The following is a 22,135-nucleotide window of genomic DNA, read 5'->3' as shown; positions in this document are numbered from 1 at the left end:
ACACTTCAAACGTGTAACAAATTTTCTTTTTTTAGAAGTTATTTGAAGAAGAAAATAAATAAATATAATTTGTAATTAAAAAGTAAATTTATATTTAAAAAAATATTTTTATTGTCTATAATTTTATACGGGTGAAGAGAGTAATAACTTTAATTTTCAAAGATGGTTCCCCTGAATATGGATATAAAATGCCATCCCACGCCTGTATCAGAGCAGAGAAAGAAATTCAAGTGCAATTTCTTTCTTTCATATTTCTCCATCAAAATCATCATCCCTCTTCAACACGATCCTCTTCCTTTTCGCACTCACATCATAAACCAATATTTTCAAATCCTTCTCGTGATTCCTTTCCATTCCCCATTTTCATCGTTCTTATCCAACCACCATTAATACCGTTTCCATAATTATCTCTCTGTTATACACATTAATACAATCATCAACTACGCGACTTTAATCAGTTTTATCGTAGATTCATCCAGATTCGAAAACAGAAACTTATTAACCGTTTAAGATTTTTGAAAATTTTGCATATATTGATATGATCGATAAGAAGGAGATGAAGGAAGTGGTTGAAGATGAGGAAATCAGGAACAATCAAATAGTGACATGTTCAAGACCTTCTTCTACTCGTTCATCTTTTTCATATGAAAGAGAATACAAAGTTCGTAACGTTCGAGATGGAATAAAATCATCAAGAGCAAGCAGATTCAATCTGCTAGAGAAAGAGTTAGGGTTAAAGAGTGGTTGGAGACAGTTCAGTCGCAAAGCTCTTTTTCCTGAATTTGTTATCGATCCTAATAACAGGTTAGTTATTTTATTTTTAACTTTACATCTCTCTCTGTTTTTAAGCTATTAACTAAAATTAGTGTTACTGCTAATTATTGACTCATGAAATTCACTTATTGTTAGTTTAGTTACTTAATTAGGGAGGGTACGTAAATGGTTGGATTAGGAAGATGATCGTGTTGGATTGGTGTGAGTTCCATTTATCTCTCCATGTAAATTAATTACTTTCTGTTTACATAATTTAATAGATTTTACTAAAAACAACTTATTATAAAAACAACTCATTATAGCTTATTTTAGTTTTATTGAAAAATAGCTTTTACAAACTTATTTATTAAAATGAGCCTTTGTTCTAATTACTGTATTTATCTAAACATATTTTTTATTAAATTATAAATTCGTTTACAATTTCTGTCAATCTCCTCCTTAAATAGACACTAAATAAATTGGCGGGAAATTTTAAAATTTAGCTGTAAAATTTTCATTGTGCATTGTTCTGAATTGAATGGATTTATTTTTACTTTTCGTGAAAAATGAAAATAAGAGAATTTATATAAACAAATATATAGTTGATATTATATTATTATTTAAATTTAATTTAAATATTTTTATTACTTAATTAGTTTTATTTAATTAATTATATATGATAATTTGAATAATATAGATTTTTTTTTCAAAATAACTATTTTTTTCAAAAAAAAATCTAAAATAACCAATTATTCAAAAATACTACCAAAATAATCAGGTTTGATAGAGGATGCGCCAGATGAATTGACGCATCCCCAATGCATTAAGAGGATGCGCCAATAGCATTGGGCTCCTCATGAGGAGACGCCAATGCTAGTGGCACCTGCATTGGGCCTCAAGAGGAGGCGTCAATGCTAGTGGTGCCTAGGTGCATTTGGTTGATGTATGCACCAATTCATCTGGCGCATACACCCCCTCCTATTTTTTCTTTTATAAATTTTTTAAATTTTTTAAATTTTTTAAAAAAATTAATTTTTTAATTATTAATATTTAATTTATATTATTTAATAAATAAGAAATAGTAATGAAAAAAATAAATTCATTGAAGATGTAATAATTGGTTACATTGGACTGACAATAAACTAATGACCGACCCGATTATAACGTCCCCCTGTTCCACATCCCGGTGCGTTAGTTTGTCTCCAAGGTCTCCCACGATTTTCTTGAGGTGTTTGGGGTCTTTATGTGCTGACCTGATCGAGCGATGACTGGTTGGAAGGTCCGACGGAAGTTCCAGCGGTATTTGACAGATGTGTCATCATTTGCTCCCAATATCCGGAGGGGCTCTGGCCAACGACACTTCCGTAATGGAGTTCAGTGCCCATGTCATCATAGTTAAGGCGTTGAGGTTGGGTGAATTGGGGACAGTATAGTTGCCCAAATTGGGCTATTGAGTCGTTTTGGAAACGAAGCAATGGTTCTTGGGGCGTACTATAGTTAAACAATGGTTGGGTGTTCTGTTAATGGGATGTTTGGGTGGTCATTGGTGGGGGGCTACGATGAAGTGACTCATATGAATTATCTGGGCTGTAGACGGTTGTGGTTGCGGGGTTTGATTCTTGGTTTTGTGTTTGGGTGGGTGGTATGAACGGGTTGCGACGTTGGATGGTTGGTTGTTGGGTGGTTGGCATGAACGGGTTGCGATGTTGGGTGTTTGGTTGTTGTGTGTATGTGGTTGGTTGATGTTGTGTGGTTGGTTGTTGGGTTTGGGTGGGTTCACATTGGTGTTGGGTGGTGAATTGTTGTGGGGCATACGATGACGAAGCAAGTTGGCGTGGATCCATCAAATACCGCGCTCAGATACAAATTGTTGAGTTGTTACCGACCTAAATCATGCCATATATTATTGAGTGGGTCTTGCACCATGGATGACTGGTTCGTTCAAGATGTGTTGTCGTCGATTCCTCCATTGACGACTCATGTCTTTTGCAAAGTCTCTCTAGTCAGAATAGTCCCACTGTGTATCAACCCTTTTTTGATGCCAATTCCCCAAACACGTGGGAGATTCTGGAATCTGTTGTAGCATTCCGAACTGCAGTTTGACCCGATCACTCTGGTGCATTTCCACCATAGTGAATCGGATAATCGGTGTCTTCGCTGTCCAAATTGCAACATCGTCATGGTTCACATCATGATCCAGACCCAGATATGGCCTCCAGACAAACTGTAAAACAATACGAAATGATTAGATGGAAAATAATTTGAGAAGTATTTTTAAATTAAAATATAGTTGGGTAGGATTATTACATCGTCATGTCCAATGTGGTCCAATAGATTTCGATAGACTACAATAGCGTGTTTCAGACACCTGTTATAGTTCATTCCCCTTACTGACCACCTAAGATAAAAAAGAAATGAAAAATATTATTTACTGTTAATTATAATATTAAATATAATTAACTAAATGGTGAACGGTAAAGTGTTAGACTTACTTGGTTGCCAACGGGAACACGAATGAGCGCTCATTTATCGGGGCGAGCGACGACATTCTTGACCAACCCCAAGCTTGAAGCAAATACGCACATGAAAAAAAGTACAGATATTCTTTTTTGCAGTTCTACACATTGCAATATATAGATAGGCCAACACAGCTGAACCCCAACTATAAGTGTTTACCTTATTAATGTTGGGTAATAAAGGTAAATACATTATATTTACATAATTACCTGTACTTTCTGGAAACAAAAAATTACCAAATAAAATCATAATATAACAACGAGCTTTTATTATTTTCTCATACTCGGTTGAATCGTCGGACAATACTATACTAGCATAATATTGTTTTAGGTATTTTAAATTTATACCTTGCCCCCTTGCTTGACCGGATGTGTCTCCCTCAGTTTCGTCGTCTAACAAAGGGGCACCCAATAATTCATTGCAGATATTGTTGTCTTGGTTAACTCGACCATTCACTGCCTTTCCATCTATACGGAGACCCAACAACATGTACACGTCCTCAAGTGTGACGGTACACTCACCAATCGGAAGGTGAAATGTGTAGGTCTCAGGTCTCCACCTCTCCAACAAAGCCAGAATGAACTTGTAGTCCACCGAGTACGAAACAATGTTGAGTAGATTTCCAAATCCATATCCTCTAATATATGGTTCTATTAAAGGATCGTGGGGTACATATTCATGTACACGGTGTCATACGGTGAACTGGACTTTTTGTATTTTGCTTTTTATCGCAATGTCGCGGATAGCAAGAGTCGCCACCGACTTTTCTTTTATCCAATAAGGAAAGGTGGAAAAGAACAGGAAAGACCTTTCATTAGATTTTGGGTTCGGGAGGTACATTATACAAAGGGAAGGTGTTAGCACCCTTTGTATCCATGGTTGTCCATGGGCTCTTAATTGCTCGATCACTTAGGTTATTTTTGTCTGAAAAAGTGTTTGTGAATTATTTAGAAAATTGTTTTGAAAAGAGGATTTAACTTTGTAATGATTCTTGCATGAATGTATACAAAGTGGTTATCTCGTTTAGTTTTGAAAATTGTTTAGAAAAATATAACTCGGTAATGATTCTAGTATGAATGTATACCAAGTGGTGATTTTCTAAAGATATTTTGAAAGGTGTGAGGTGTGAAAAGGTTTTAGGTTGTGAGTAAGCAATTAAGAGTTATACCTACCCTAGGTCTTTATGGGCATTTCCTATCCTTATGAGGGTAAAACTGTCCTTATTATTGAGAAATAAGTAGTTTTATCCTTTGGATGTAAAAGGGTCATCGATTGGTCATGGAAGGCAACAGTTGTGAGGATACCTTAGCATTCGAAGGGACTATCATCATTTAACCGTAGGCTGCACCGAAGGGTCATCGAGGAACAAAATTGTATATTCGAAGGCGACATCCGAGGGACTATCGTTTATTTTATGATGATTTAATCGAAGGGTCTTTGCTAAGGGTATCCCCACATTCGCGGGACATGACCATAATATCGCGATCGTAAGGCAACAAAGAGAGGTCCAAGATCACATATTCAAAGGCAATGTTTTACAATCAATTAGGTGATTAGGAGGAATTTCCCACGTTAAAATTAATACATTAAGATTAATTAAGCAATTTAGGGTGGGTCTTCGCCCACAAAATTAATACATTAAAATCAATTTAATAATTCCGGGTGAACCTCCGCAAGGGTATCCCACAAATAAAGTGGAATACCTAGCCAATAACCTTTTCCTGGGATATGTGAACCTTTACGAAACTCAAAAAGAAGCATGTCAGAACACCAAATCAGGGTGCAATCGAAGATTACACCAAAAAAAATATCACAACAGTAAATAGGATAGTGTGAATAATGCATGGTTATGATAAAACATGAAAAATCAGAATAGAAAAGTAAGCTACTGTCCCGTTCGCCTCTGCCTCGCCTAGCGAAGGCCTGGCGAATACTCGCCCCAGGCTCGCTTAGCGATGTGCTAGCGAGCGGCCACGGGTGTTGAATTTAACAACAGCATGTTGTCCAGATCCTTGAGCCTTATGGTTTTCAATTACAGAAATAATATGGACAAACATTTAGGATATTCAGGCATATTTAAACTCACATACGAAAGCAACTTATATATCAAAATTTAATCATGATGCATTATGTATGTAGATATTACCAATTGAAAGTATAAAACAATAGGGATACGCAAACCTGTTTGCCAATGCGAGGTTGGAAGGGATTGACCACTTTTGGTATCAGAATGAGTTAGACGGCGGGAATTGGGCGGCGATGGCTTCGGTGCGGATGAGCTGCCTTCAGGGTTTCTTTACTCTGAATTCTCCGGGTCGGCAGGGTTCCTATGCCAAAGTTTCTATCCGTCCTCCTCTGTTCTCCTTTTTTTTTTCCTTTTGGTGACTGAAGTGCTGGTATTTATAGTGATAATGGTGACCTAATGGGCTCAGGATGAAGCCCGAAAATTCTGAAAGTCTGCAGGCTTCGCTAGGCGAGCGTGTAGCGAAGGTTCGCTAGGCGAAGGATTTGCTCGCCTAGCGAGCAGGCAATTTCTGACCTAATGGGCTCAGGATGAAGCCCAACCATTCTGGTGATCGCAAGCTTCGCTAGGCGAAGGAATTGCTCGCCTAGCGAGCAAGCTAGTTTGGGCCTTTCCTGAATTGGGCCTGTTGTGAGCTGGATTTTTGTTCCTTTAAGATCAGTGCCTTGCAAAATAAGTTGGAGTGCCTTTAGAAGTCCTTTGGAATATTAACGGGCAAATTTTGGGGTATGACACACGGTATCTAAACCGCTTCGGATCCTAATAACAAAAAAGTAAGAAAATACAATTAGAAGAAGAAATACATAATCAACAAACACACATCTATAAGAAGTAAGAAAAACATAGATAGCAAAGGTATAAGACTAAAAACATAAAAAGTAAAAAGAGAGAGATAACATACAAATGCCGAGATATTCTCGAGTGTGCCTCTGTGTCCATCGCCCATAGTCAACAAAGACATGATTTGATTTTGCAAAGCTTGAGTGTGGTAGAGGAAACAAATGTGGTAGAAGAATATAATTGAGTATTGATGAAGATGATTTGATATTGTTGATATGAGAGACTATTTATAGATGAATGAGTGAGTAGGTTTGCAACCTAAGATGAATGTGATTGGTTGCATGGAATGGCAAGAGAAGATAAGGGAGACAAGGGAATGACAAACTTCAGAAAGCATGTGAGAGAAACCATGTGAGGAATCTCTTCTAGGAGCATGTGAAAAAACCATATGCAAGGGAAGAGACGCCCTTCCTCTTGGCGCCTACATGTGATTCTTCACATGCAAGGAAGAAGCGCCCTTCCTCTTGGCGCCTTAGTGTAGGGCAATGGGAAGGGACACCCTTCCTAGTGGCGCCTAAGACCAATTTTTGTGAAGAGACGCCCTTCCTTTTGGCGCCCCAGTTACTTTATGGCGCCTAGGGAATGGGCGCCTAGGTGGGAATCTTAGGGCTCAGGGTTCAGAGATTCCTTGATTCCCTGGCACATGTGTGTTCTTATCACTCTTTTCTCTGCATGGTTGATTCTTTCTACTGCATGCATGGTCAAGCCTGTACAGACAATGACCAAGTTATCAATGCAACGACCAAGTTAGCAATGACCAAGCTATTTATGCTATGCAGATGAATAACTTAGTAATGCATTCAATTCCATTAAATCTATCTACATATTTAATATTTCAACAAAATGTCTTCCACACAACATTACATGATCAGTGCCCATGTCGAAGGTGAAATATTTGATCATCAGTTGTTCGGTTTTTATTTTCAAAACACAGAGGTAACTCGGTTTACAATAAATCGACGATCAAAATTTTCACATCTGAAACAAAGAATAGAAAAGAAATTGCAGTACAGTAATGTGGGTCAAATCATCTATAAAAGTCTGGTTTGGTTTGCAGAAAACCAGGTAAAATTTTATCAGAAGAAGATTCGAGATGATGATGATGTTCAACATATGTTTGTCAGTCACGAACAATCTGGTTACAACGATATAGAGTTGTATATATTACCACATCAACAACAGGTGTCTCAGTATATTGATCAGTCACAAGTGTTTTGTGAGACTGATGACGAACAAGCTGAGGTGAATGTTCCAGATGATGATGAAGAAGAAGTTGAGATCATGGTTAATTCGATGGTGAATGCTAAAGAGGAAGAGGAGCCAATACCAGCAAGTCATGTATACTGCCCACCCCAACACATGACAAGGTTAAATTTGGGGTCAGATGAACCTTCAGCAGATGTATGGTACAATCCTTACGTGCAGATTCAAGGATCTTTGAAAATAAGGAGACACATTTCGCACAAAAGAGGAATGTGTAAAAGCCATTAAAAAATTCCACATGCAACTATTAGTTGATTTCAGAGTTGACAGAATTGACGCGTCGAGGTATAAAGTTTATTGTCCGAATGAGCACTGCCTTTTTAGGTTGTCAGCTTCGTACCGGAAGAGGAGCGAGTCATGGGAGATTGGATCAATGGGTCCAGATCACATATGCATGGTGACAAACCCAATGCAGGATCATCGTAAATTAAGCTCTTAGCTAATATGCGATGAAATATTGTCTGTCATTGGCGAAAATCCGTCATTAAAGATGAGTACAATAATCTCGCATATTAGGGCAGAGTACGTGTACACTCCATCATATAGGAATGCATGAATAACTAGGACAAAAACTGTTGAAAAAGTGTTTGGCAATTGGGAGGAGTCTTACAAACAACTTCCAAAATACATGTTGGCTCTAAAACAATATGCTCCCGGGACAATTGTCAAGCTGGAAACATTGTCCGCCTATACACCTGATGGTACGTGTGTTGTTGGAAATAGAATATTTCACCGTCTATTCTGGGCGTATCAACCATGTATCATAGGTTTTTCTTTCTGTAAACCAATTATACAAATTGATGATACATGGTTGTACGGAAAATACAAAGGAACGTTACTGATGGCAGTGGCACAAGATGAGAACAACAATATTTTTCCAATCGCTTTTGCCCTAGTTGAAGGGGAGACTGCTGAGGGATGTAGTTTTTTCCTAAGAAATCTCTGATTGCACGTTGCACCTCAGCCTAACTTGTGTTTGATCTCCGACAGACACCCTTCAATCATCAATGCATATAATAACATTGACAACGGTTGGCAAAATCCTCCTTCGACGCATGTGTTATGTATTAGAAATATTGCTCAGAATTTCATGCGGGAAATCAAAGATAAGACGTTGCGGAATAAGGTTGTCAATGCAGGTTACGTATTATCAGAACCTTCTTTCAGACACTTCCGCGAGGAAATAAGATTGTCAAACGAAGATGCGGTACGGTGGATCAATAGTATTCCATTGGAGAAATGGACTAGGGCATACGACAACGGTCAGCGTTGGGGCCACATGACAACAAATCTTGTGGAATCAATGAACTCTGTCTTCAAAGGCATCTGTAACCTACCAATAACCGCTTTGGTGCAGGCTACATATTCCAGGCTAGGGGCGTTGTTTGAAACCAGACGCTCAAAATGGAGTTCAGTGTTGCAATCTGGACAGTTGTTCAGTGATGCTTCAATGAAATTCATCAGACATGAAGTTGCCAAAGCAAACACACACGTGGTTACGGTATTTGACCGAACTAAAGGTTGGTTTAGTGTTGCCGAGTCCATGGATCACAATGAGGGCATGCCGATGGGACAATACAGAGTCGAACTAGATAGAGGTTGGTGCGACTGCGGAAAGTTCCAAGTCTTTCGTACCCCCTGCTCCCATGTCATTGCGGCATGCTCAAAGGTTCGAAGGGATCCATCCTACTTGCTATCTGAAGTTTACAAAGTCGCCAGCCTTTCAAATGTTTATAAAATTAGTTTTTCCATAGTGGCAAAAGAGGATTATTGGCCAGAATATCAAGGGGACATCGTCTGGCACAACGAAGTTATGCGAAGGTAGAAAAAGGGTCGCCCTAACAGCATCCGGATTCAAACCGAAATGGATACGGCCAACAAAATGGTTAGACTATGTAGTTCATGCCTTCAACCAGGTCACAATCGTAATAACTGTCCTAGTGTTGGAACGAGCACAACCAGATAAATTTACATGTACCTCTATTGCAATATATGAAAAACTAAATTTATTTCATATTAAACGTTTGTGACAAAAGTACCATTACATAAACAGTAACACAGATGATTATAACAAATACAATACAAGAACTATGCAATTACAACCATCAAAACAATTTTGAATATGTAATGCATCATCCTACGAGCGTCTTGGTCGGTCTTAATATCCACCCGTTCGCGCACTTCTCCGTGTTGGTTGAACCTGGACACAAGCCATTGTATTCTTCTAATTCGTTCACCCTCTCCAATTTCTCCCTCTAACCAACTGTACAACGTCCGATTAAGACGTTCAAACGTATCTGTGTTCCAAAGTCGAACCTGTATGGGAGCTGCAACGACAAAAAATATTACATCAGCATTTTGTTTTTGAATGTATACACACATTGTTGAAACAGAGAGAATTGAAGTCGATGGTGGTTGAACTAGACAATTTATGGTATTAAGAGATGAGTTTGAGTGAAAAATATTGCATCCAATGAGTGGCATTTATAGAGACGGAACATCAATTGTACAAAACATGTGGGCGCCAATCCCTCAGGCGCCCACATGACCATGACATGCAGGCGCCAGATGAATGGGCGCCCACACAACCAAATGCACCTAGGCGCCACTAGCATTGGCGCCTCCTCATGAGGCCCAATGCAGGTGCCACTAGCATTGGCGCCTCCTCATAAGGAACCCAATGCATGCGCTAATGCTATTGACGCCTCCTCTTAATGCATTGGGGATGCGCCAAATCCGTTACCAAACCTGATTATTATGGTAATTTTTTTGAATAATTAGTTATTTTAGATTATTTCTTTTAAAAAAAATGATTATTTTGAAAAAAAATTCGAATAATGTAATCATTTGAATTTATTTAAAATAACTATATAAAATTGTTTATATTGCTTAATTAAATAAAAATACATTAACTTTAATATGAATTAATTAAATAATACTTTTTTTTACTTAAGCTGCTTTTATCCCTTCAAAAAATATAGACAACACTCTTTTCTATTTCTCATTTTATTCTATTGTAAATAGACAATAGCTTAAATTTATTTTATATTTTTACTTTTTTTCCTATTATTTTTTTCACATATTTTTCTCATTTTCTATTTTCTTCATACAATCGATTAATCTTTTTAAAAATTAATGGAAGACTAAATGGTTTGATGCTGATATTGATAAGCAATGCAGGTGGTATCGGGCATGGACCATTTTCAGATTATTATGGGCAATATACTCATCATTCTTCACCCCATTGGAGTTTGGATTTTTTCGTGGCCTGCCAGAGAATCTCTTTATACTGGACATCACAGGACAGCTTGCTTTTCTTGTGGACATTGTTTTGCGGTTCTTTGTTGCTTATAGAGACAGTCAGACCTATCGCATGGTCTATAGTCGTGCTCCTATCGCTATGCGGTAAATTTACACCTCATGATGTTCTTCTTATTGCCAAGATCTTAATGCTTCATTGGTGTTTATTAGTGTTAAAGAGACACACATCAAATGGTATATGGTCATTAACCATGTTTATAGGTGGGACAGTGGTCAGCATATTGTTTTTTTTAAATTGATTTATGCCTTTTTTTGCAGGTATCTAAAATCTAGTTTTGTCATTGATCTTCTTGGATGTATGCCATGGGACCTCATCTACAAGGTTCTAATTCTTCTGGATAAACCTTGAGTACTTGCATTGCTTGCCCGTGAATTGATTTGGCCTATATAATTTATTATGATTCTAAACATTGTTTCAAAAATGTTTTCTATAATGCCTGTTCACATTTCACAATGGTTCTATAAGGCCGGAGGTATTAGAAATTCAGAGAGGTGTTCATTTTCTGTTTTGATTATTGAATGAACTACTAAAAGTTAGTTACAAAAGATAACACTGCTGCTATTTATAGCAGACTAAGTGCACTGAGTTACAACAACTCAGTGACAGCTCAGCAATAGTTAGTTATTATCTTTAAACTAATTACATTCTAATTTCTATTCTCTTATGCATTTATTCTCTAATATCTTCCCCACAAGTTGAGGAGATTCTTGCGTGAAGTTGTTCTTGAGCTTTCTTGATCTTTGTCTCTAAAACCAGGTGGTTGTTGCATGTAGACTTCTTCTTCAAGTAGGCCATTTAAAAAGGCATTATTCATATCAAGTTGAGTGATGTGCCACTTTCTAGAGATAGCTAATGTCAGAATTACCCTCACAGTAACTGGTTTTTCTTGAAAGTCAAAACCCTGTACTTGGCGATATCCTTTAGCTACAAGCTTAGCCTTGTACTTCAAGATTGAACCATCAGGGTTTTTCTTAATTCTGAAGACCCATTTGCATCTTATAGCCCTCCTATTTGGAGGAAGAGGAGTTATAGTCCATGTGTGATTGTTGAGCAAAGCTGAATGTTCAGCTTTCATGGCATCAAGCCATTTAGGATCCTTAAGTGCCATCTTATATGATGTGGGCTCAAGTTCAATCAAGAGTAGTGTGGAATGGAGCCTTGGTTGGACTATGCCATCCTTGGCTCTTGTGACCATAGTGTGAGTGTTTAGAGGATGAATCCTTGAGAGTGGTGAGGAACCAGTATTGATGGATGAAGAGGAAACAGATGGAGTAATAGTTTGCAGTGAGGAATTCTCATGGTGAGATGCAGGAGAAAAGGAGAGGAATATGCATTGTTGTGAGAGGCAGAAGAATGAGAGGATGATGCAGTGTTATGGGATGTTTAAGAAGAAGCAGAGGAAGAAGAACTGTTGTGATGTTGATGACCTGAGCTGGAGGAAGAATTAGAAGCTGCAGAGGCAGTTTGGGTTTCGTGAGGGGATGAAAGAGGACTAGGTGCTGCAGAGGCAGTCTAAGCAGGTTGAGAGGAGGGTGGTGCAGCAAAAGGAAAAGTAAGAGGGGCTAAGATTGATGGGGTAGAAGAAGTAGATGTAGCAGCAGGGGATAATGAAGGAAACATATCATTATAGGGAAATCTAATCTCATTAAAGAGAACATCTTTAGAGATGTAGATTCTCCCATCACTTGACAAACATTTGTATCCCTTATGATTGATAGAATAGCCTAAAAACAAACATTCCCTTGAATGATAGGCAATTTTGTGAGGATTGTATTGTCTAAGGTGAGGGTAGCAAGCACATCCAAAAGCTTTGAGATGTTTGTAGTCAGGTTCAGTTTTGTAGAGGGTTAGATAGGGAGAGTCCATACCAAGTGTGGAAGTTGGCATTCTGTTGATAAGGTAAGTTGCTGCTTGAAAGGCATGATCCCAAAACTTTAGAGGGAGATTAGCTTGAGCTAAAAGAGTTAGGCCATTTTCCACTACATGCCTATGTTTCCTCTCAACTGTACCATTTTGATGATGAGTGTGAGGACAAGTCAATCTTTGAGTGGCTCCTTGTTTAGCAAAAAAGAAGGTGGGAGGTTGAAACTCTCCACCTCCATCTGTTTGGACAGATTTGACCAGGCAGTTAAATTGAGTAGTGACATGAGTTAGAAATTTGGTAAAAACTTAGTAGACTTCAGATTTTTGCTTCAAAAGAAAAATCCAAGTATACCTTGTGAATGCATCTACACAGGTGAGTAAGTACTTAAATCCAGAGGATGAGATCATGGGAGCAGGGCCCCACACATCAGTAAACAATAGTTCAAATGGTGCTTTATAAACTAAAGTGGAAGGATATGAAGGTAATCTATGTATTTTACCAAGACAACAAGCAGCACAGAAATCCATTTTTGATTGCATAGGAATAGGTATATTACATGTGGTGAGAACAGATTTGAGCACCTCACGATGAGGATGATCCAACCTGTTATGCCATTGTGCATACAAAGAAGGTCCCAAAGTAGGGTTACCTTTATTTACATAAAAATTCAAAGGTGCTTTGTGAGATGTAGTAGTAGTAGTAGTAAGTGTGTGTACAAGAGGTGTGCTTTATGTAGGAGAGGGTTGAGTTGTAGCAGAGAGCCAAAAGAGTACAATCCATCCTTTCCAAGAGCACCCTGTAGTAAGACCTCAGAGGTAGCCTGTGATTTCACCAAACAGATGTCAGGATGAAACTCAAAATATACCTCATTATCCCTTGCAAATTGACTCACAGAGATAAAAAATTTGGTGATTTTAGGAACTAACAAGAGATTTTGTTAAGTTTAGTGTGTTGTTTGTGTGTGGACTGTAGTGTGGCTGTGCCAATAGAGGTAATAGGCAAATCTTGGCCATTACCAAGCAACACTTGGTCAGATCCTGAAGTAGACACACTGTCCAAAAAAATTCAGCACTATGTGTCACATGGTGTGTAGCTCCAGATAGGCTTGAGGAGGCTTGTGAGAGAATTGAGAGTTATTAGGTGCTGGAGGTCGTGGAGAGAATCCTGAGGATGGTGCATGCCAAGATGAAGAGGCAGAAGATGCAAGCCACTGATTATTAAACTGAGGCTGAGATGGCGCAGGCCATTGAGTATTGAAATGAGGTGCACCTGAAGGCCAAACATTAGACTAAGGTGACTGAGTGAATAAGTTTGGTGCTGAATTCCTCCACTGAATAGCTGGAGAGGGTTGAGAAGAGTGCATGTAGTAACACATACACGCATCATGTCGAACTTTGGAACAAATTTGACACTGAACTCTACCTCTACCTCCATTGCGACCTCCTCCTCTATTGCCATTGGAACGACCTCCACGAAAACCACGAGACCCATCAAAGTGCTGCACCATATCCTGACCAGGAACTTCAGTTGGAATCTCAGAACCAGTTGAAACCATTGATTGTGTCAGGTTGGACGATGGTGTAACACTATGTTGAGTTAGGTTAACTGTGAGAGATTCTTGAATTGGTGTGCGAGGAGCTCTGTCAAGTCTTGCTTCATGAGATAGAAGCATTTTTTCAGCAACAATAAGTGCACACGGCTCATCGCGATATTGGATAATAGAAGCTAATGCCTGATACTCAGGTGGAAGACCATCAAGTATCGTCTCAAGCTGATCACAATGAGACACTGGATCTCCGATGGACTCAAGAATATCAACAATCTGTTGATTTCGTCTGAGATACTGAGCAATGGTGTGATCTCCTTTCTCAATGCCTCGCAACTCATAGCGCAACTGTCTGGATTTCGCATAGATATGCGTTTGCTGAAATTGTTCAATAACGGATCAAACTTCATGAGCGTGAACACATTTAACGACTCGAGGAAGGACCGAATCAGAAAGAGTGGTGAGAAACCAGGTGAAGAGAAGCGAATCTTGTTGATTCCAAGCAACATACGCTGGATTTTCTGTATCAGATGCACGATCCTCCACAGAAAGGTAACAAGGAGAAATGTTAGGGTTCGCAAGGTGGCGATGAAGTTTGTGAATTCGGATAATACCTTCAACCTGTTGCTTCCATGAGCGGAAGTTCAAATTCTCCAATTTGATGGTAATCTTCTGCACGAAGGTTTTGAATGCGTTTTTCAGCGAAGACCCATCATCGATCTTCGAATAACTCACATTCTGTGAGGGTGACGTGTTCTTCGTTTCAACGGAATACATGGCTGAGAGAGATCTCATGCTCTAGATACCATATTAGAAATTCAGAGAAGTGTTCATTTTCTGTTTTGATTATTGAATGAACTACTAAAAGTTAGTTACACAAGATAACACTGCTGCTATTTATAGCAGACTGAGTGTACTAAGTTACAACAACTCAGTGACAGCTCAGCAATAGTTAGTTATTATCTTTAAGCTAAGTACATTCTAATTTCTATTCTCTTATGCATTTATTCTTTAATAGGAGGGAGTATGCATTTAGCATTTTTTTCAATTTGCAATAAAATGTCAATTGCCAGAACTAGATGAACCTTTATCATCATTTTACTTTTTCTTTAACTCTTCATGGAGCCATGGAGGTTTTATAGGATTTGATTAAATCATTATAATATACATGTATACCAAGTTGAGTCAAATGTCTACTCAACTTGGCAACTATTTGTTGGTTGATTAGGGAAAAGACATAAATTGCTCAATATCTTGATAGATTATCCCAATACTTGAAATTGAAATACAAATAACATTCTTATGTTGGTATGGAACATTTAGAGCGTTTCGTTTATGTCCTATAGCAACAGCAGATGTGTCATGGTTCTTTTCTTCTGCTTCTGTTTCGTATTTAAGCATCATGCTAGTTAATTACATTAATAGAATGCCTCGTTGGTTCACAAGTTTACAGATTTAATAATGTATATTAGTCATTAGTCATGTTGCTTACAGCATTATGTTGCACAAGTTACAAAGGCTGGTATTAAATGGCAGGATTTTGTACTTGGAGACTCTCTGTGCAACTTATTTAGCTAAACACAAGTTAGGGTTAATGTTGGCTGTTTGGTTTTGAGACATGGCCTGAGAAGACGAAGAATGGCACTTGTTATACAAACATGTTAAAGGCTTTTGTTATGACTTCTGGTTTTGCAGCAAGTTCTTTATTATTGAAAATTTTCAGTTCTTGAATCTTGCTCTAACCACCAAGATAACCTTTAATGAACAGGCTTGTGGATGGAGAGAGGAAGTGAGGTACCTATTGTGGATCAGATTATATAGGGCGCAGATAGTCGTGCAATTTTTCATGAATTTGGAAAAAGACATACGTATCAATTACATTATTGCTCGGATTGTGAAACTCTTAGTTGTTGAACTCTACTGCACCCACACAGCAGCCTGTATTTTCTACTATTTGGCTACTACACTACCTGAATCACAAGAGGGTTACACATGGATAGGAAGTTTGAAAATGGGTGACTATAGTTATTCAAAGTTCAGAGAAATTGATCTTTGGAAGCGCTACACGACATCATTGTATTTTGCTATTGTTACGATGACTACTGTCGGTAGGTTTCTTTCTTTAAATTTTAATTCACAATGCAGAATGATTTTCATGTTTTCTAGCATTAGTCATCTCCACCAAGCCTATGTAGTGGCCTGCTTCCAACTTTTAAATAGCTGGTCACTCTAGATAAAAGAAGAAGGGTGTGCTGGCAATTGGTTGCTAATTGTAGAACTTTGACATATCTTTACAGTGCTGGATAAATATGAAAGAAATTCCTAATAAAGGATTAGAGGTAGTTTGAAGAAAGTTGTAGGAGAAAGAAACCATTTAAAAAGATTTTACAGTAAATAAAATGGATTTAGGTTTGCATGATTTAATCCTGCAACCAACTACACTTAGTAGCGTAAGTCTTGGTTGTAGTTATTGGTCATAAGTATTCACAGAATTCTACTGATAAGCATGTCAATGATGTGATGTCATAGTAGCTCAAGTTTTAGTGCTTTGAAAAATAAAGCAGCAGAAACTCAGCCACTGTTTTCTCACCGACCAAATCTCAAAAGAACCAGTTTTTATGAAATTACTGTCCTGGTGAGCCATATCAGCAAAATTGAAATCTGAACCTTTGTTCATATCTAACACAGCTGCTGTTACCGTTGTCTGCATCTGCTGAAGGTTTTCTAGGTTAAATGAATGAACTGACAGTTATCAGAACCTCTTCTATGGGTTTCTAGATCCATGTATTATTTGCATTGATCTCAATAATTTTATAGTGTCCAAATTGTATACTATCTTATCTCTCTTAGAAAGTTATTTTGAATGAATCATGTTTGCAAATTTCTTTTCTTCCACAGGCTATGGTGATATACATGCTGTAAATATGAGGGAGATGGTATTCGTAATGGTTTATGTTTCACTGGACATGGTTCTGGGTGCTTATTTGATCGGTAACATGACAGCTTTGATAGTCAAGGGATCAAAGACTGAAAAGTTTAGGGACAGGATGAGAGATTTGATGAAATATATGAATAGAAATCAACTTGGCAGGGATATCCGTGAACAAATAAAGGGTCACGTGCGCTTGCAGTTTGAGAGCAGCTATACCGACGCTGTTGTCCTTCACGACATTCCTATTTCTATTCGATCTAAGGTAACAAGAGAAAGAAGAGGTCTTTGAACATTATTTATGGTTGGTTAAGGAAATCATTGTTGTCATTATTCCTATTTATTTCACCACAATATCTTGCTTTGCCACATGCTTTCCAATCTTGTTGATATTTGTTTATTGGAATCAAGTTTTGTTGGTTTAGTTGTGGAATTTCCCTATGTTTTATCTCTATAGAGCTTTTGGCCGACACTGTTTTGTTGTAGTGCTATAAGTTTCAAATTTGTGATGAATGCACTTACTGTCGGTAACTTGTAAGGAAAGTGCATGATAAATATGCAATAAATGATACTATTTGAAAGTATAGAGTTTGCTAAGTGTTCATGTATAAAAGAAATTTCAGTTAAAGACTCTCGAATGATTTATCACTACATTAAATTCCTATTGAAGCTTTTCTCAACGTAGGCAAGATAACATTTTAGGTTCTAAAGGATTGACATGTTATACTGTGAGATTTTTTTATAGTAGAGTACTTTCTTGATATTCACTATTCAATTGGAAATTGTGATAGATTAAACTTTTAGGCTAAAATGAAATGACTTATGATGACACGTTATATTGTCGATTTTTTTTATATTACACTAATGAAATATTTTAATATGAACCACCATATTATTAGCCAGATTCACTTTTCTGTTCATTCTTCTGTTTTAAAAAATTCATACTTTTCTGTTTATTTTTTTGACTCCACCCTGTCCCGATAAATTTTCTGCTGGCATTGTAAGCCATCTTCTGTTCACATTTTACATGAAAGCATTTGGTTTGTAGGTTATTGTGTAACAAACTAATTACTCTTTGCAGATATCCCAATCATTGTATTTGCCATACATTGAAAACATTCCCCTTTTTAGAGGATGCTCTTCAGAATTCATCAATCAGATTGTAAGTAATGTTTTCCCCATTGCCTAGCATATATCATTACAAAATTACATTTGTATTATCTGCATTTTTGGTGAATAATGCCGAAAGCTCCCTTTTGCTTTTTGAACTTAATCTGCAATCTACAAATTACTACTAAAACTGAGGGGATCAATACTTTCTAGCTGGTTTTTCTTTGACAAGAGACTTTTTTTCACTTAAACTTTAACAAGGGAAACTGGAAATGGCTATCAATGTATTATGTGCTCTTGTCCATGGTGTTTATTGTTAACAAGGGAGACTTTTTTTCATTTAAACTTTAACAAGGGACACTAATTTTATCATTGAAAGACTTGAAGTGTCTGTTTGATTTGCAAAAAAGTCATGGTAATTGTTCAATGGACACAGATCAAGAGGCGAGTAACAAGACAAAAATCCAAACACTTGTTACTCAACAAAGTGTTGGGATAGAACGAATTTTTGTCCAAAGAAAAGTTATCTAAATAATAACAATGTTTTCTCACCCTTGGTTCACAAAAAAATCAACTATGTTTTCACTTATTATCTTGCTCCTCTCTCCCTCACCACCTCTCAATATATAATTACATACGTGTGCATGCATGCGTAAATATAAATAGTACTTATTTTATATATTTCGATTATATACCATGTGTGTGTGTCATAAAAATATTCTATATATATGTAGAAACTTTATATTGATATTGCCACTTTTAGTTTCAAGGTTGAACTTTGTAGTTATAAAAAAAACTTGCTAGTATGGGTTTTTTCTGCAGATTGAATAAAATTAGTGGCACCTTTGCATAATGAGAATTTCTTGCCTGTTATCATTTCCTGCGTGTGTAATGTCAAGTGATAATAATTTACGTTCCTTTATCTCTCAGGTTACTAGGCTCCACGAGGAATTCTTTCTTCCTGGAGAAGTTATATTGCAACAAGGAAACGTTGTAGATCAACTATATTTTGTCTGCGACGGCGTGCTGGTAAGATTTTATATTTCCAGAACCACTTCTGCAATTTTTATCTTTTCTCATCTTCCAAGTTTCTGAAATTTTTAGTCATAGAGACATATCGGTATTCATCTCCAAAACATGGATACTTCAAAAATGGTGATGTACCCGGTATTGGTTTGCGTATAGTACTTGTGGTACTCTTTTTCATCTCACTATTCTTTGTTGCTTTTTTATCTATTAATATAATACTATTTATGTATGTTAGTTTCTTTGTTTTTGTAACTTTACACAATTTTTTGACTTTTGAAACTTTATTATGATGTTTTGTCATGAATTGAACAATTTAGTTCTTTTATGTAACATAACATAAATAATCTAGTTTTTTATCTACAGATCTGTGCCTTGATTTTTAAAAAAAAGTTGTATCCTGTACCAATATCTGTACTCAAACCCGTACCTATGCATCATAGGTATTCATACCCTTTTATTCCCGAGACATGCTGGATAATGCTGAATTTTCTTACTTCTTTATATTGTATTTCCTTATAAGAATAGCGGCTTTGAGAATCGGATGAATGTGCTTCATCATATCTTCAGTAGGTCATCAAAGAGGAAACAAGATTAGTATGAATTTTAGGACTAATTCTTTGAAAATTTTCAACTGAAGACGGATTTCAATTTACGTTTATTGAATGTCCAAAATTCTTTCAATGCAGGAGGAAGTAGGCACAGCTGAAGATGGGTCCGAAGAAACTGTTTCACTTTTAGAGAACAACAGTTCCTTTGGAGAAATATCAATTCTTTGCAACATCCCTCAGCCATATACTGTTCGTGTTTGTGAGTTGTGCAGGGTCCTGCGGCTTGATAAACAATCATTTTCAAATATCCTAGATATATACTTTAATGATGGGAAGAAATTATTAGACAACCTTGTAGAGGTAATCGTGTCATTTATATTAGTTTTGACATCATTTTCCCTTTAATAGAGCCTCTGAAATGAGTTAAAAATGTATTATGCTACTCTCTATAGACTCTAGTTGAACATGGAATGGATTATTTTCTGATCATGAGACAGATAAATATCTCATGTTTTAATAGGGAAAAGAGTCTATTAGAGGTAAGCAATTGGAGTCAGACATCACGTTTCATCTTGGAAAGCTAGAATTTGAACTTGCTTTGAAGGTCAATAGAGCAGCTTTTGAAGGTGATATATATCATCTAAAAAGTTTGATTCGAGCTGGAGCTGATCCTAAGAAGACAGATTATGATGGAAGATCACCTTTGGTAAGGAGCTTGAAACTTTGTACTATGATGTCATGTTATCAATCAATTTCTTCCTTTTCATCTATGGTGTGGTAGTTAATTAACTGCCACTTACAAATGCTGTTATAAAAACGTTTGCCTGATAAGAACCTCTATTGTTTTTCCAATAGCATCTTGCGGCATGCAGAGGGTATGAAGATATCACGCTTCTCCTTATTCATGAAGGTGTAGACATCAACATCAAAGGTAATTATGTTATAGATATTCCTCGAGGATCAAACTTAAAATTTAACATGATGCAAACATCACTAATGCGGTACTTCCATAGATAACTTTGGGAACACACCACTACTTGAAGCAGTTAAGAATGGACACGATCAGGTTGCTTCTTTACTTGTTAGAGAAGGAGCCTCTATGAAGATAGATGATAGTGGTAGTTTTTTATGCACAGCAGTTGCAAGAGGAGATCCGGATTATGTTAAAAGGCTTTTATCTAATGGAATGGATCCTAATTTGAAAGATTACGACTATCGAACCCCTCTACATGTTGCTGCATCTGTAGGTTTAGTCTTCATGGCAAACTTGCTATTAGAAGCTGGAGCCAGTGTTTTTACTAAAGACAGGTACTGTTGATTGATTCTTATTTTACATGTTCAAACTCACATGACTAGTGTTTAATACTTGTTTTCACTTGAAAAATAAAAAGGAACGTGCTTATTTAAAGCTGGCCTAGTTTAGAAGTGCGCCAGGCTTCTGCTTTCTAGAATTCATGCCTTTAAACCATATAATTATAGTTTGCAAACATTGCATTAATATCATATTCTGGACATGCAACTCCATATCAGAACTTCAACATGGTATTAGGAGTATTGTGTTGTGACTTGTGAGTTCTTAATGGTGTTTATAGACATTACTAGTGTTTCTTCCACCAAAATTCTCTTTTTCCTTCTCCATATTTTCCCTAATTTCAAACACTTAGCTGAACTGTTTATTTAGAATATACTATACCTTTGCTGTTTCTTTCCTTTTCATTGTTACTTGCATTAAGCATAACCAAACTTATTGTTCTTTTTCACTCCATTACAAAACAGATGGGGAAATACTCCGCTTGATGAAGCTCGGATGAGTGGAAATAAGAATCTTATAAAGATGCTGGAAGATGCAAAATCTGCTCATTTGACAGAATTCCCTTTTTCCCAAGAAATTACAGGTACTGATACGCTACGTAACAGAACACCTCAATACATACACAAATAAATTTGATATGCATCTAATTTTTCTTGAATCTTAATCACATGCTGCTGTAAACTCATTTTTCCAGATAAAGTACATCCAAAGAAGTGCACAGTATTTCCTTTCCACCCATGGGGTCCAAAAGATTATAGAAAAATGGGTATAGTATTATGGGTTCCACACACCATTGAAGAGCTAATCAAAACAGCATCAGATCAGATAGGATTTTCTAGTGACTCTTGTATTTTATCCGAAGATGCTGGTAAAATTACTGATGTGAGCATGATTAAGGACGATCAGAAGCTGTATTTAGTCAGCGAAACACATTAGGCAATTATAGTATGGTTCTTTTACAATCATATAATAATGTGGCCTCCTTGTAATGTCCTGTAATCTATAAATAATGGCAATACTTTGATCTTATTAATGTTCTATGCAGTTAAAATCCATTATTATAGTAATTAAGATCAAAT

At 37.0% G+C, this 22,135-nt stretch overlaps 1 protein-coding gene across 2 annotated transcripts; it reads left to right on the top strand.

The window, feature by feature from the left end:
- The first annotated feature begins 206 nt into the window (after window positions 1-206).
- Window positions 207-22,135, top strand: LOC127118366 (potassium channel SKOR). Of its 2 annotated transcripts, XM_051048549.1 has the most exons (13): window positions 207-804; window positions 10,577-10,801; window positions 10,976-11,039; window positions 15,897-16,236; window positions 17,027-17,322; window positions 18,139-18,219; window positions 19,098-19,196; window positions 19,883-20,104; window positions 20,265-20,450; window positions 20,600-20,675; window positions 20,758-21,052; window positions 21,521-21,639; window positions 21,751-22,135. In XM_051048549.1, exons 1-13 carry the CDS (start codon window positions 539-541, stop codon window positions 21,990-21,992), a joined length of 2,511 nt encoding a protein of 836 aa, XP_050904506.1. In that variant the 5' UTR covers window positions 207-538; the 3' UTR covers window positions 21,993-22,135. The 2 variants fall into 2 exon arrangements, with proteins under 2 accessions (XP_050904506.1, XP_050904507.1); XM_051048550.1 differs by lacking the exon at window positions 207-804 and having other exon boundaries at window positions 10,678-10,891.

The sequence above is a fragment of the Lathyrus oleraceus genome, chromosome 2 (assembly GCF_024323335.1).
Source record: "Lathyrus oleraceus cultivar Zhongwan6 chromosome 2, CAAS_Psat_ZW6_1.0, whole genome shotgun sequence".
NCBI lineage: Eukaryota > Viridiplantae > Streptophyta > Magnoliopsida > Fabales > Fabaceae > Lathyrus > Lathyrus oleraceus.
Note: the sequence above shows the minus strand (reverse complement) of the source record. Positions and strands in the feature narration are given on the sequence as shown.